Genomic DNA, 16269 nt, shown 5'->3' with positions numbered 1-16269 from the left:
GCCACTCATTCCAGGACCAGATGGCCTACCTAGCCTGGATGCTGGCTGTAGCAAGAGCTGTGGTTGTTTCTAGTTAGCCCAGCTGAGCTTAGAGGTCATCAAAAAGCATTCAAGAACTGGCTGGAGGCAGGCACTACAGCTCTGGCTTTAGGGCAGCCTTCAGCACTTCCCTGGCTGTAACCCCTCGTATTTCACTGCCAGATAAACCAAGTCACCAAGCCTCCAACCTACCTTAGGCTAAAGCACACCTGAGCAACCCAACCTTTCCCCTTTCCAGTGCAGCAGTGTCACAGCAACTTCCCACCAGGAAGCCATGGAAATATTACCTCTAGCCCAGCACTCACTGCCATTTCCTTTGTTACTAACATTGCAAGGGAGCACAACTAAGCAGCTTTAACCCCACCACAGCTTTAATTTGCAAGGCAGACAGGAGGAGAGTGCAGATCTCTCACCACAGCAGAGACTCCCAGTCCTGCAGGGGGAAGCTGCAGGATTTTGCCTCCCTTGGTGACTCTGCTCTTGCCCTCTCCTCGCTGCTGCTGGAACTCAGTTGGGGCCAGAGCCTCCCAGCTGGGGCGGTCCCCATCCCTACTCACACCCTACAAGAGAGCAATTATTTTTGTACCTGTAGATGGACTTCTGCAGCATCACTGCACAGGGGCTGTGTGGTTTTCTACTGAAGTCTTTAAATTATATTTTTAATAAAGTGTTTCTAAGCCTGTCTGGGGGAATTTCTCCTCTCTCGCTTGTGTGGGAGCCAAGGGTCCCACAGGTTCTTCCAGCAATAACTTCTCACTCACAGCTTGGATTTGGCACTTCCAGACGTAGCCCTTCCAGAAGCTGGATGACTGCCAAAAGAAAATTGTGGTGGTGTTAGACTGAAGAACAGGAGAAAGAAGTGAACCCTCCAGTTCATGGCCAGCTGGCAGAGGTCCTCAGCGCATGCTGCTCGCCAGAACCTGCACCGTGGCAGACAGCTCACACCAAGGGATTGCTCAGAAGCAGGGGGGAGAGGTGGTTGTGTTCAGAAGCAGGAGGAAGGCTTTTCCTGTAGCTGAACGGTTCAGACAGGCTGAATGTCCTCCAGTGTCCATCGGGAGGGCTTGCAGCATGGACCAATGAGTGAGCTTTGTCTGGTGCCACATAGACAGCCTATGTGCAGTGTGAGTAGTGGAAGGTGGCATCAGAGCGGCTGGCAGAAGCCCTCTGTACAGATAGATATGTCCAGATAGCATCAGAGAATCAGTAAGGTTGGAAAAGACCTCATCAAGTCCAACCTGTCACCCAAGACCTCATGACTACTAGACCATGGCACCAAGTGCCATGACTGCAGCATGCAGAGACAGCCAGGCCCTACTCTTGGAGATATTCAAAGTCAGGCTGGACAGGGCTCTGAGCAACCTGCTCTAGTGGAGGATGTCCCTGCTGACTGCAGGGGGAGGCCTGGATTAGATGACCTTTGGAGATCCCTTCCAACACAAACCACTCAGTGATTCTATCCATACCTTTTTTGCCTTTGTTTTTTTCAGTGTAGGCTGCAAGTGCAAGCCTTAGCCCACTTGCCTCAAACCCTCAATGGTGGTACTGCTAAGTCAGAGCACCCAACCCATTTCTGCAGAGTCAAGAACTCAAATGCAGCAAAAAAAATGATTAGTTTTCACCAGGAGTTTTTTCAGCTGTGGCAAAATCAGAGGTTGCCAGAAGGGAAGTTTTTGTAACCAAGTTTACAAACAACAGGGGAGTTTTTCTGACTAGCTGGAGGAAACTGAGGCAGGTAAGACTCACAGCCATGCTGTGGGACCATGAGCTGTTGGAAGCACCCCAGTTACTCAAACTGGTTTCAGAGTGCAGGTTTGCCCAGCAGCTGTTTCCCAGAACATGGGCACCTCCCAGTTCCAGAGCACAGCCTTGATTAGCTCAGGCTATCTGTGGTGAAACTCTGACTAACTCTAGGCTAAGGTTCCATTAAACTTCCTTTGCTGAGCAGTAACTGTGTTTATTTTTCAGCTCACACGTGGCCAAGGCAGAGCTCAGCCAGTCTTAAGTACAAAGGGCTACAATAGTTCTGAGCAACAGCAGCTGCTCCACACAGAGATTTGCAGTCAAGCTTCCTAAAACCTCCTGCAGGCTGCCACAGAGGGGCATCTCCTGGGGAACTGCAAGAACCAGGGAAGCCCAAGGTTCAGCTCAGCAATAAAAGGATGCAGGTTTGGCCCCCAAACCAATCTCACTCTTGGAAAACACAGAGGCCAGGGCTTTATTCCTTGAAACCAGGCTCCCCTCCATTCCAGGAACTACTGGGGAAGAATGCCTGATACTTACAGTTTCAGCCTTTCATTTGCTTTTTGGGGGGCATTGTGTATGTTAAGGTTCTTACACAGGGACAGGAAGCATCAGCAAGCCAAACACATCAGCTCAGTTACTGTCAGCTGTGTCTCAAGGATTTCAGAGATATCCCCAGAGCCTGGCCTGACACCCTGGAAATTCAGTTTTGATCTTAGGCTGTTTATCTGCTGTGAGGCATGAATCCCTGTGGCAGGTGAGCCCCCAAAGGCCTCATGCATAGAGCACAGACACTCCTGGCTGCTTCATGTCAGCTGTCAGAGAGGTCATCAATTGTTTGAGCCACGGTAACTTACCTCCAAACCAGAGCAGCTGCAGCCAAGCCCTTTCTAGAGCTTTCCTTTCCTCAAATTCCTCTGGTATTTCAGGCCTGCAGTATGAGGTGGGGAAAAAGCAAACTGGGGAAAAAAAACCAGGCTTGGGTTTAAATATTTAATGAATGTGGTGTTTTTCACTCAAAGGCATGAAGAAAAGAACCACAGCCTGCAGAGAGCTCCCTTCACACAGGCTCTCCCCAGCCCTTTTCACAGTAGCACCTGCGCAGGCAAAAACCTAACGAGTGATTCCATATTTATTGATTTCAGTTGTGCTCAGAGTTGTACAGGTAGCATCTTCCCTTTAGACCTTCTCAACAGAAATATATATATATGTATAAAAAAAAAAGCTTGCAGCCCTTTCCCCACACTCAGCTCCAACAACCAACCCAAGTGAAAAGCAGAAACACCTTCTGTTAAGAGTGGAGAGCGTGTGAAGGCTTACCCCAGGCTGGAGCTGGGTTGCCTGCTGTGGCACAGATCTATCAGTGGGTAGCTCAGAACCCCCAGAGTCCCATAACTCCCATCTACTCAACAGGAAACAAATTTCTTCTCTAGCAAGGGACAGGCACATTCCCGGTAGCTGACGCTGTGCAGGAGAAACACTTTCTGCAGCTGGAGCGAGCTGGACCTTCTTCAGAAACTTTGGGTACCCCAGCTGTCTTCATGGGATGGAGAGGAGGCAGGGAACAAGCTCTTCCAGGCAGAAGAGACTCTTCAAGTAAGTATTGCACGTCCTGCTAGACATGCCTATCTCAGACTGCCGTGGTGGGGGGCACCGCAGTCATGGCTGTAAAGAGCTGTCCCAGCTCTGGCAATAGAACCACAGGTAAATTCGTTCTCTTTCCTGTGAGAAGTCCCTGAGTTGCAGACCTAAAGGATCTTCCCCCTGAACACACCTCAGTGCCACCAGACCCCCGACAGAAGGAGCTGGGCCGCGTCAGTAGCCTGCAGGGTAGCCTCCTTTGCGGGAGTCGGAGGCTGCAGCCCAGCCCTCGTCCGTTCGGAGGATAGCCTGCACCACGGCCCCGCTGCTCACCCGGGTCGTGTCGTGCCGCCTCTTCTTCAGCTCCTCCTCTACATCCTGCAAGGCAGAAGGCAGTGAGGACAGGAGGAGTGAGAAGCCTTTCCCTGTGCTGCAGATTGTGAGCTGCATCCCCTGTGACTGCCCCAGCAGTGAGTGCCTGTATTAGATAAGTCTAAACCTACACTCTGCTGCTTCTCTCCCCTCTGCTTCCTGGGGTGCTCTGCTTTTGAAGAGGTGGAAATTGAGAAGGTGCAGCATTTGTAGTGCTCAGCACAGGCTGCCAATACTGCTTCTGGTCACAGGGCATTCTGCCTCAGATCATATGATCACAGGAGGTTAGGGGTTGGAAGGGACCTCTGGAGATCATCAAGTCCAACCCCCTGCCAGAGCAGGATCATAGAATCCAGCACAGGTCACACAGGAATGCATCCAGATGGGTCTGGAAAGTCTCCAGAGAAAGAGACTCCACAACTCCCCTGGGCAGCCTGTTCCAGGGCTCTGTCACCCTCACAGTGAAAAAATTCTTCCTCCTGTTTCCATGGAACTTCCTCTGCCTCAGCTTCCACCACTGCCCCTTGTGCTGGCATTGGGCATCACCCAGCAGAGCTTGGCTCCATCCTCTGGGCACTCACCCTGCACATCTTTATCAACATGAATGAGGTCCCCTCTCAGGCTCCTCCTCTCCAAGCTACAGAGCCCTCAGCTCCCTCAGGCTCTCCTCATAAGGAAGATGTTCCACTCCCCTAATCATCTTTGTGGCTCAATGCTGGACTCTCTCTAGGAGCTCACTGTCCCTCTTGAACTGAGAGGCCCAGAACTGGACACAATATTCCAGATGTGGCCTCACCAGGGCAGGGTAGAGGAGGAGGCAAACCCCTCTCCACCTGCTAACCACAGCCTTTCTAATCTACCCCAGGATGCTGGGTGGTGTGGGGCTTGATGTGGTTTGCTGTTTTGGAAGCCCTTTGAACCAAAGAACATTGCTGGAAGATGCAGACCCTCAGTCCCAGGTATAAGCATTACTTGCCTGCACCAGGCTTTAAACCCATGGGACTGAGCCTAAGGGTACACTTAGAACAGCTTTTTGTGACCCTGCATTTGGCCTGTGCCAGCTTTAACACTGCTCCCCTGGGAGCATCATGCTTTCCCAGCTCACACCCCACACCCTGGGTGGACAGACCTTCTCTACTTGCAGCTCAAGCTCTGTGATGTTGGGGAACAGCTGGTCGTGAAATCTGGGCTCTTCCACTGCTTTCTTCACATCATAGCCAAACCAGATGGAGTTCATGATAGTCTGTCAGAGGCAAAAAAACCCTTAAAGTTAGTTACTGGCCTTCAGAGAGGCCTGATTCTTGCAGCCACACAGGCAGAGATGGCTGAGGATGTTCACCAGAGCACACAGAAGGTGTAATTGGTGCTCTCAGCTGTCCCTTTCTTGCCCCAGTGAAATGCAGATACACTGAAGCAGCTCAGCAGTGCTCAGGAGGATTCCAGCAAAGAGAGGCCAAAACTCACTAAAAGTAACACAGAAAAAGGATCAGATCCTCTGGTTGCTGTGGGCTGCTGGGTTTATGCTGCTGCAATGAAGCTGCTGCCAGCTCTAGCATGCAGCAATCAAGCAGCGAACACACAGCTCCAGCTTCCTGCTGCTGGCAAGTAGGTTCCTTAAGCCTGGCTCACCTCTGCAGGCTTCAATTGCAGGTTGGAGTCCCTGGCAAAAGAAAATAGCCTCAGAACACAGAAAACTGCTTGTAGTGTTTTTTTCTGGGATTTATCCTCTCCCTCAGCAGAAATCAGGATCCAGCCTGGTGCTCTGAACTGCTGTGTGTGCTGGCACGGGTGCCAGCTTTCTTCTGCAGTCACCTTTGGTCAAGCTGGGCACTTGGAGTGGCTGCCTGTCAGGTGGCCTGACACCATGCCTGGGTTGAGCTCTGATTTCTAGCTCCTCTGGGTGACTTTCATCCAAAGTTTAGAATGTTGGATGGGAATGGCTCTAAACCAGCTCAAGAGACCAGATCATGGAGATCCACGGAACAGAAGTTAAAGCTAAACTGATGTCACAGATCTTCCAGAGATGGTAAGGACAACTTGCCAAAGGCAAAATCCTGGAGTCACTGAAGGAAATAATTTAATACAAGACCCTTTTATCTCTGTCAGGAGCTGGTGTTTGGGGGTCTGGCCCTCAGAGCTTCCAGGCAGGAACCTCTCGTTCAGGCTCTAGGCCCCCTGCAGGGAGCCCCAGCTATGGTCACATCACAGGTGGAGCCTTGAGCCCCTTGCCCCAAGCACTCTCTCTCTCTCTCTCTCTCTCTCATCCTGTTTTGCCTCAGCCTTCTCTCCACGTTGCCCAGACCATCACATACCAGTGCTGTTGCTGTGGTTATCTTTGTTCCTCCAGATGCACCAACCACCATCTTGACCTTCTTTTCTTTATCCACCAAGATAGAGGGGCACATAGAGGACATTGGCTGTTTGCCTGTGGGGAGCACAGATAAAACAGAGGCTCAGCTTCCCACCTCCAGCTTACAGACTGCCCTCTCCTGCTTCATGTCTAAACCCAGAGCCTCAATATCTACCTTCCTGTCTCAGCTCACAGGGCTTGTTCAGCCCTTGGCAACTCCACTATCCCCTGTATCCATCTCCTTGCTCCTGGAGTACAAAGCTTAATACAGGTTCCTTGATGCAGAGGCTGAAGGTGCCTTCCTCCACAGCCAGCTGGGGCTGTCTGGGATGCAGCTGCCTCCTGTACACACCATGAGATTTCCCTTCCAGTCTTTCTACCTCCCTCTCCTCCTCCAGAGCATGGGCTACAGGAGGGCAGCAGCATCCCAGCTTCCTCTGGTAGCTCTGAGATGGGACTGCAGGAAGCAGTGGTGGGATAGGCAGGGTGCATGGGTCAGGTGCATGAACTGGGTCAAGCCAGAACTGTCCTACACCCCCCAAGGCAACACAGGGAGAAGGCTGGGCAGTGCTGTCCAATATCTTGCAGTCAGATCCTGCTGCTGCCTTCCACCTTCTTAAATCAGATCAAAGAAATCTTTGCAGCCCCAGGTGATTTAATCTGGCAGGTGCAGAGCTCCCTGGGGAAGGATTCCTGGTTCTTGGAAGGAGGCTTGGATGCACAAGAGCTTTTCTTTAGACAGCCTCTTCTGGTCCAGGGTGCCCCAGGGGCAGCTGGTTGTGTGCCTTTGGCAGGGGTGCCAGGTGAGTGGCTTTCACCCTGCCCCCTGCAGAAAACCCCAGGTCTGTGCCTGACTGCAGATGTGCTGCAGCTACCCTGCAGACACCACCGTGTTAGTATGCAAGGTGCAGCTGACAGACTGAGTCAGGAAGGTAATTTACAGCTACCTGGTGCAATGAAATTTGCAGGAGAAGGAGGGATCCCAAAGCCATTGATTATGTAAGGGGAGCTGAAGTCATCCATCTCATCATTGAAGAGGATTCCACTCACAGTGGATCGTACATCAGAGCCGAAGCTGGACAAAAACAAGTTGGTACAGACAAGTCACAACCAGAGCACAGCCAGGAAGAGCTTCAGGTGAGTTACTTCAATGTGAAACCCGGGATGTGACTGGAGCAACTATCTCCCCACTCCCTCCTGTTAAGGAACTCTACCACCCCTTGGAGGAAGGAAGCAGTCTGTACCATGAGCACACAGCCACCCCAAAGAGGAAAGGCAGCCCAGAGCCCTGCCATAGAGCTCCCCTGCAAGGACCCCATGGGCACCACCAGCTAAGTACAACCACTGCCCCTTCCAGCCTGGCAGCACTGCACTGCCTTCAGAGGCAGCCTGGCTCAGAGGCTGTCATATGTGGCAACTGGAGTTTGCTGACTTGTGTCAAGGTGGAGAAAAGAACCTCCAGAACCTTCCACCCCCAGCTTCAAGCACACACACATGGAACACTCTTCCTGACAGCACTCAAAGCCAAACCCTGCACTTCCAGGCCAGCTGCAGGAACTCAGATTCCTTCCAGAAGCCTGAGAAATCAAGAGCCAGTAGCTACATCCCTGCTGGTGATGAGCCCCAGAGGCAGTGAATGGTTTCTTGGTGGCTGAACCCAGCGTGAAGGAGAACACATCCTGCCCCCTGACCCAACCACCCAGGACAGCCTTCAGCAGTGAGCTGTGAGCTCAGCAGGAGAGGTGCCCAGCAACAGCTCCAGCCAGCTGTAGGAGATTCAGGCTGTGCCTAGGAAAATTTCCCATAGACTGAGTAGAAAAGCGGTGGAATGTAAATAAATGGTGGTAGCATGTAAATAAATTACCATTGGATGTAGAAGGGAAAATAATGATGAGGTCTAAATAATCCCATGGGTTTGAGTCACCAAGTTAGTTGTGCTAACTCACTCTTGCTCTTTTCTGCTTCCTGTCTCCAGCAGACACTACCTGGTTGCTTCTGACCTTGGTTGTGTGTCTTTGCTGTGGCTCAGTACTAACAAGCTACTCTCTGCTTTTCTTCTCTTCCCTCCCCCCACCTTGTCTGGGGGAGGGGGAGAGGGGGAAGCTGTTGGTAACCTCCTTGTTTTGCCTGGGAGGGGTTCTTGTGTTGCTTACAAGCTGTCACTATGTGTAAGTGTTGTATGTTTGGTACATACTCATTGCATTCCACATCTCCAGGTTGTAGTTTTGCTTGTAAATACAGCTTCTTCATTTGCTTCCAACTCAGCTGGCCCAGCAATTTTATTTTGGAGGGGCGTGGGGGGGAAGTAATTTCAAGCCACCACACCATTATTTATTAAACATTAATAAATGTTTATAACTATCTGAGGGCTGGGAGTGTCCAGCAGATCAAGGGAGGTCCTTCTCCCCCTCTACTCTGCCCTGCTGAGACCTCACCTGCAATATTGCATCCAGTTCTGGGCTCCCCAGCTCAAGAGGGACAGGGATCTGCTGGAGAGAGTCCAAGGGAGGGTGACAAGGATGCTGAAGGGACTGAGCACTGCCTGATGAGGAGAGGCTGAGAGCCCTGGGGGTGGTTAGTCTGGAGAGGAGAAGGCTGAGAGGGGGTTTAGTAAATGTCTATCAATATCTGAGGGCTGGGGGTCAAGACTCCAGCACAGGAGGTTCCACCTCAACAGGAGGAGGAACTTCTTCAGTGTGAGGGGCACAGAGCACTGGAGCAGGCTGCCCAGAGAGGTTGTGGAGTCTCCTTCTCTGGAGAGTTTCCATCCCCATCTGGATGCATTCCTGTGTGACCTGGGCTGGATTCTAGGGTCCTGCTCTGGCAGGGGGATTGGACTTGATAATCTCTGGAGGTCCCTTCCAACCCCTCACGTCCTGTGATCTGTGACCCCTACCCTGCTTAGAGCGGTGAGAGCCCAGGGATGGTTTATACCAACCACAGAAGCAGTGCTAGGGAAGATGGCAAAGGGCCTGATAGGGAAGTAAGGTCTGAGGTCATACTATTGGTTGATGGTGCTGGTGGCGGACACAGCACTGCCATCATCAGCCACGATGGAGATGTGGGAAGTACCGGCAGAGTCTCCAGTGTAGTAGACTGGCTCGTAGTAGCCGACCGGGTGTGAGCTGCTGTCGGTGATCTTCCTCTGCAGGCCGGCCGCGAAGTACTCCGACGTCATGTTCCTGAGGGCCTGGCCCAGGGAAAGCCAAAGCAGTCACTCAGATGAGGTTAAGCTGAAGAGGGTCCTCTAGGGCTGGTGCACCTCTGTCTCTCAAGACAATTTTGGGCTCCCCAGTTCAAGAGGGACAGGGATCTGCTGCAGAGAGTCCAAGGGAGGGCTACAAGGATGCTGAAGAGCCTGAGCACTGCCTGGGGAGGAGAGGCTGAGAGACCTGGGGGTGGTTAGTCTGGAGAGGAGAAGGCTGAGAAGGGATTTAATCAATGTCTATCAATATCTGAGGGCTGGGGGTCAAGAGGGAGGGGCCAGGCTCTGCTCACCTGCACCCTGGGATGGGACAAGGGGCAATGGATAGAAACTCCAGCACAGGAGCTTCCACCTCAACAGGAGGAGGAACTTCTTCACTGTGAGGGTCACAGAGCACTGAAGCAGGCTGCCCAGAGAGGTTGTGGAGTCTCCTTCTCTGGAGACTTTCCATCCCCATCTGGATGTGTTCCTGTGCAACCTGTGCTGGGTTCTATGGTCCTGCTCTGGCAGGGGGTTGGACTTGATGATCTCTGGAGGTCCCTTCCAACCCCTAACATCCTGTGGGCCTGTGACCTGTGATCTGTGATCTGAGGCAGAATGCAGTTCCATGGAAAGCTGCTCTCACACCACTGTAAGGTGTAGGCAAGCATCATTATGCTTGCTTCAAAGAGGAGAGAGGGGAGGGGAGAGAGGGGAGAGAGAAAGTGGAGGGAGAGGTTTCCTCCACTTTTATGTCTCACAGCTCAGCCAGGAGCCACAGAGGACTTCAGGTTTTGATTCAGAGACATTCCAGTGCCTGTCACTAGCAGGTGGCACAGAGCATCTCTGACAAAAGTCCACTCCTAGGAAACCCCTTTAAGGCAAGCTGCAGGCAGCCCTGGTGTCTCAGAGAGCAAAGGCTTGGGCCAGGTACCTCTGTGATGTCAACAAATTTGGGGTCTCCCAGTAAGGTCCTCTTGGCGTAGGCAAACCGAAAGGCCTCCGTGATGCGGTGGTAGGTCAGACCTTTCTCCTCCGTGGACTGGATGCTCTCAGCTGAGAAATTATATCCTGCCAACGGGAGACAAAAGGATGTGGCCACAAAGGAAAGCAGATGGTCACTGGGCTGCTGAAAAAACCCTCTGTCAAATGGAAGAACCTTGAACCCCAGCCTCCAGAGAGGTGCAGTCCCTGGGACTATCCCAGTCTCTGCGTGGAGGACTCGGGAGCTCTGGTAGCACTGAGCACCTGCTGAGCACCAGCAGGATTTGTCCTTGCAGAAATGTTTTCCCAGAGAAGCCTCAAGTACACAGTCAGCTTCCACCCATGCAGGGCCCAGGGAAGTGCCCCAGACAGGAGCACCGATATTTCAAGTAAGAAGGAGACATGCCTGGGTTTACAGCAGAAGAGGAATATTTCAGTACCTCTGACCCCTCCTGGGCTCTCAGCCTTCTCACCTTGCTGGAGGGCTATCCAGGGAGGCCCAGCTCTCACAGCTAAGGGGCACTGCCTGGAGCTCCCCCGGCCCCTGCTGCCCAGGGGCACTCACCTTTCAGGATATTGAAGATGAGGGCGAGCACCGGGCCGCTCAGGGGGGCACTGGGGGTGTAAAGGGTGAAGTCCCCAAGCCGGATCTGGATGGGGTCCTCGATGACTGTGGCGTTGTAGTCCCGCAGGTCTTCCAGAGTGACAATGCCCCCTGCAGAGGGGAAGCGAAGTGCGGCTGTGGGTTCGTGTGGCAGCTGCTGGGAGGACAGGGTACTGTCCCTCACCCTGCAGCACAGCAAGGACAGCGGGGCACGCAGACAAATCCGAAAGTTCGTGAGGAGAGCAGAGATGGGCACCCAGGAGAGGCAGTCACTCCTTGACACAGCCACCAGAGGCTTGGAGAGCCTAAGCTCGGAGCTGGGCTGCTTTACAGCAGCCCCAAACCTGCGGATCCACCTTGGCTTCCAAAGGACACCAGCACTGACAACTAACAAAATGTCCTTCAGAGTCCAGTTTGCAGGAGAAGGATGTAGCTTTTGGGTGCAGCAGCTCTGTGCTGCTGTGAGGCTGACCGCAGCCAGGCAATGCCAGCTGGGAAGGACAGCAGGGAGGGGATTGTGCCCTTGTACTCAGCTCTGGTGAGGCCACACCTCGAGTATGGTGTTCAGTTTTGGGCACCTCAGTCCAAGAGAGATGTGGAGGTGCTGGAGCCAGTGCTGAGGAGGGCAAGGAAGCTGTGAAGGGCCTGGAGAATAAATCTGATGGAGAGCAACAGAGGGAGCTGGGAATGGTTAGTTTGGAAAAGAGGAGGCTGAGGGAGACCTCAGTGCTCTCTACAGCTACCTGAAAGGAGATTGCAGAGAGGCTGCTGCTGGTCTCTACTCACAGGTAATTAGTGACAGAACAAGAGGGAGCAGCCTCAAGCTACGTCTGGGTAGGTTTAGATTGGACAATAGGAAAGGTTTTTCCCAGCAAGAGTGGTCAGGCTTTGGAATGTGCTGCCCAGGGAGGTGGTGGAGTCACCAACCCTGGATGTGTTTAAAGGTGGTTTGGATGTGTTGCTTGGGGATATGGTTTAGCGGTGAACCTTGCAGAGTAGGGTTCTGGGTTGGATTTGGTGATCCTGAGGGGCTTTTCCAACCGGAATGTTTCTGTGATTCTGTGACAGGACACTGCCACCATCTAGTGGTACCGAGAGATTAAAGGAGCCGAGTTCACAGCTCCCTGCCCGTGGTGCTCTAGGTAGAATCCTGTTGGAACAGCAGCATCGACTAAACTGTGCCCAGCAACACCCAGGCTTGCTAGGCTGCAGGGTACAGACATGCACAGAAAATACATCCAAAGATACATCCATGTCTGACCGAGTCCCAGAAGCATCCATTGCAGTGCTAATGCCTTGTCTTTGCTGGCCTCTTGCCACAGCTCCCAGAGGCAGCATTGCTGGCAGCAAGCTCCAGCTGCTCCCAAGGCTGTGGCAGGTGGGCAGCTGCCATGTGGGTGCTGAGCTGCAGCCGTGGGGTCTCTCAGACTGTGCTGGGCAGGGTTACAGGATCAGGCTCCCAGCATGTTAGGGGTTGGAAGGGACCTCCAGAGATCATCAAGTCCAACCCCATAGAATCCAGCACAGGTCACACAGGAATGCATTCAGATGGGGATAGAAAGTCTCCAGAGAAGGAGACTTCACAATCTCTCTGGGCAGCCTGTTCCAGTGCTCTGTGACCCTCACAGTGCAGAAGTTCCTCCTCCTGTTGAGGTGGAAGCTCCTGTGCTGGAGTTTCAATCCATTGCCCCTTGTGGTATGACAGGGTGCAGGTGAGCAGAGCCTGGCCCCTCCCTCTTGACCCCCAGCCCTCAGATATTTACAGACATTGATCAGATCCCCTCTCAGTCTTCTCTCCATACTAAGATCCCCAGGTCTCTCAGCCTCTCCTCACCAAGCAGTGCTCCAGTCTTTCAGTCATCCTCCTAGCCCTCCCTTGGACTCTCTCCAGCAGATCCCTGTCCCTCTTGAACTGGGGAGCCCAGAATTGGGTGCAATATTGCAGGTGAGGTCTCACTAGGGCAGAGAAGAGGGGGAGGAGAACCTCCCTCAACCAAGTCCTGGTTCTCACCTGCATTGCGGATGTCCTCCACGATCTGCTTGGCCAGGCTGCCTGTGTAGAAGGCATCAGCTCCTTCCATGGCTATGGTCTCATAGGTGCTGGCCAGTTTGGGCATCTTGATGATGTCTCCTTCTTGCAGAATTTTCCCTCCTCTGCAGAACACTTCACTGACAGAGAAAGGAGATTAAGAAGGTCAGGTGTGAGGCAAGCTCAAAGCCCCCTGCAGCTGTACCAAATGGCATAGTGGTTGAGGGTTCATGCCCCAGGCTCCTTGGAGAGAAAGTTGCTGCCTGAGCTGTGCCCCAGCACTCCTGGGGTCTTGCACTGGGGCATAAAAGTGTTTTCTGACCCGAGGTTCCACATTGCTCAGAGCATGTTCAGTGAAGCCTGCAGTAGGGAGTGCTGATCTCTGTCACAGAGGCAGCCACCCTCCCTCCCTGCCCAAGGGGCCCACAATTGCCTCAAGATGCCCAGGAGGGGCCATAGTCCCTGAACTGAAGCAGTTCAGGGCACAGACTGTGAGGCTATGAGGCTCAAAGCTTCCGGTGAGTCCAGGAGAATGTGTTTTGATCCCTGTTTGTCAGAGCACTTCAAGGTAGGCAGTTTCCTCTCCAGCTGCTCCATGACAGATAGTGAATGTGAACCTGCCAAATGGATGTTCAGGAGATAGACCCAGGCTGTACCTCCCAATTGGACTGGAAACTAACCCACAGCTGGCAGAGATTTTTAAGGATGAGAGAGGATTAAGCATGACCTCAAGCAGGGCTGGACATAAACATGAAGGATTTGACTGCAAGAAGTGGTGGAGGAGCATTTAAAACCTTTCCAGTTCGTAGTCACTGCCAAAAGTGGATGGCCAGAGGTACTGCTTGAGGACAACAGATGTCCCCAGTCCCCACTGCCTGACATGAGATGCTCAAGGAGCATGCACCTGCCCCAAATGCAGGTAAGGTCAGCTGGGGGCACTGACAGAGTGAGGGAGAGCGTGGGGGTCAGGAAACACATTGCCATCAGTCTGGGCATCCCAGCAGGTGCCCTCATTCCACCCTGCTCAGGCAAAAGGACTTCAAGAGCAGAACTTATCTCCTTTGAAGGTCAGAACTGAACGTTCCTAACATTAGCCACATGATTTAGCACCTTCAGGTAGGTGGAATAACATCAGCAGGGAGGGTGAGTAGAGTGCCCAGAGGGGAGGCAGGCTGCTCACAGACACTGCCTGGCACAAACACAGACTCCTCAGCTAGGAAGGTCTCTGCTCTACCTACCACAGTGAGGGCTTGCTTTCTATTGCTTCCTGTCTTGATTTGATGGCTGCTGCAAGGCCTTTCCCAATAGGGAATCCTTCTTTGGCCAACTTGATGCTGGGCAGAAACAGGTCCTTCCATGCCAGCTTGCCATGACGTTTGTGAGCCAGCTCATACCCACGGATTTCCCCTGGAACAGCAATGGACAGTCCTCCTGGAGCAGATAAGGAAGGGATTAGTCTTCCATGGCATGAAAGGAAGTGATAAATGGAGGAGGAGGTAGGACAGGCTTCTCCCTCAGCCCTGTTTTAGGCAGGGATTATTTTTACTATGACCTTAGGCAGGGGTTATGTTTACTACAACCCAGCCAGCTCCTGGACGTGATGCTGACAGAATTAATTGTCTGCCTGCCTTTTCTGGACTGCTGGAACACCTCTGTCCTCTGACTGCTAGCTCAAGGGTTTGGGTCTTTTCACCTCAGCAGGCTCTGCACCAGAGAGAAGCTGCTGAGAACACAGAAGCTGCCTGCAGCTTGCAGTCCTGCAGGGGAGAGCAGGCTGCACTAAGAGGGCACAGACCACGGACACAGCAAAGCAAATGCCTTTAGTGCAGCAGCTTGGTTGCTGCGCTGCACAGTGGTGCAAGAAGCTTGCTCCAGTCCTGGGTTTATTGTCCCTGCCCAGAAGTTCAACACACTTCTCAAACTCTCTCCAGGGTGCTGTTCCTTCCTGGTTACAGGAGGAAGCAGGAAGAGAAGTAGTTCATATTTCTAGTTATGAAAGAACTGCAAGAAAATGACTTCTTCTCTGGAGCCTATGGGTGACCACAAAAGTTTAAGCCACCACAGAAGATATTTAGGGAGGACGCTTGAATGGGTGAGAACTAAGGTGTTCCACAAAGATTCATTCAAAGAGGAATCATGGAATTGTTAGGGTTGGAAGGGACCTCAAGGATCATCCAGTTCCAACCCCACTGCCATGGGCAGGGACACCTCACATTAGATCAGGTTGCTCAGAGCTACATCCAGCCTGGCCTTAAAACCACCAGGGATGAGGCTTCCACCACCTCCCTGGGCAACCTGTGCCAGTCTCTCACCACCCTCACGGGGAAGAACTTCTTCCTAACATCCAATCTGAATCTACCCACTTCTATTTTTGTTCCTTTCCCTCTAAGTCCTATCATTACCTGGCACCCTAAAAAGTCCCTCCCCAGCTTTCTTGTATGAGAGGAAGGATGGCAGGGATGGCACAGGTCACACTCTGTGCTTGGGATTTCTGAAGTGAAAAGCAGGAGATGCTGAGGTGAGCGACAGGTTTGAAGGACATTAACTTTAGCTTCCTTGCCAGGATGGAGTTTGCAGGTTGTGCAAAGCAGAGGATATTTCTAGCTGTAGATATACAAGAACCCAGCCCTAAGAAACTGAGTCATGTCAGAAGCAGCTAAGGTAGAGGCTCTGTGAGTGGAAAAGCCTTTGCCATACCTTTCAGAGAGGTCTGGGTGTTGTTTCCAAACATGTCCTCCGATGCATTTTTTGGAGCCACCTCTCTTGCATTAATGATTTCCACTTTTCCTTTAATGACAGAGCAAGGAAGATGATGTTTAGCTCTGGCCTCAGCACACAGGCGTGGCCCCTGCTGAAGAAGTCTGATCAATGTCAGCTGTTCTCTTGGCAATGATTTTGAGGCCAGAATGTTCCCCCAGAGGCTGTGAGAGGCAGTCCTTTACCTTCCTCAGGGAGGGAAAATTACCTGTGTTAGAGAAACAGTTCTCAGACTGTTCCAGATGTGCATGGCCCTGTCCCTTACCTGTGCTGCTGTAGATGGTAAAGAAGAGGCCCCCTCCAATGCCCATGCTGTGAGCATTCATGAGTCCTACACAAAGCAGGGCTGCAATGGCAGCATCCACTGCTGATCCACCTTGCTGAAGGATGTCCCTATGCAGCAGAAGAGAAAGCATCACATGGGGACATGTTACAGTGCCTCAGCTACCTGTGAGCAGCAGATTCACCTCCTCAGAGCAGCTGTGACACAGCCTCTGATGCGTGCTTGTCCACACCCAGCCTATAGGTTCCTCAGGAAGTTTTGAGCTGCTGTCACCTTTGAGAACAGATCCTAATGGCTTAGATGCAGACCACGTTGGTCCTCACTTAGAGACAGCTCCAATCTA

The 16269-nt window shown here is 52.4% G+C and overlaps 1 protein-coding gene across 3 annotated transcripts in view; it reads right to left on the bottom strand.

Annotated features, from left to right (window-relative positions):
* Positions 1-3167: 3167 nt before the first annotated feature.
* The window catches only part of GGT1 (gamma-glutamyltransferase 1), a 31139-nt gene continuing 18037 nt past the window's right edge, over positions 3168-16269 (bottom strand). For all 3 annotated transcript variants that reach the window (XM_054173191.1, XM_054173192.1, XM_009910952.2), the window contains 11 exons: positions 15909-16036; positions 15584-15673; positions 14125-14317; positions 12869-13026; positions 10819-10968; positions 10204-10340; positions 9088-9275; positions 7033-7160; positions 6048-6160; positions 4865-4978; positions 3168-3741 (listed from right to left, as the gene is read on the bottom strand). In XM_054173191.1, coding sequence (XP_054029166.1) covers positions 3598-3741; positions 4865-4978; positions 6048-6160; positions 7033-7160; positions 9088-9275; positions 10204-10340; positions 10819-10968; positions 12869-13026; positions 14125-14317; positions 15584-15673; positions 15909-16036 — 1543 coding nt within the window. In that variant the 3' untranslated portion in view covers positions 3168-3597. The remainder of the gene's footprint in view (positions 3742-4864; positions 4979-6047; positions 6161-7032; positions 7161-9087; positions 9276-10203; positions 10341-10818; positions 10969-12868; positions 13027-14124; positions 14318-15583; positions 15674-15908; positions 16037-16269) is intronic.

Source organism: Dryobates pubescens, chromosome 25 (genome assembly GCF_014839835.1).
Source record: "Dryobates pubescens isolate bDryPub1 chromosome 25, bDryPub1.pri, whole genome shotgun sequence".
In the NCBI taxonomy this organism is placed as follows: Eukaryota; Metazoa; Chordata; class Aves; order Piciformes; family Picidae; genus Dryobates; species Dryobates pubescens.
Note: the sequence above shows the minus strand (reverse complement) of the source record. Positions and strands in the feature narration are given on the sequence as shown.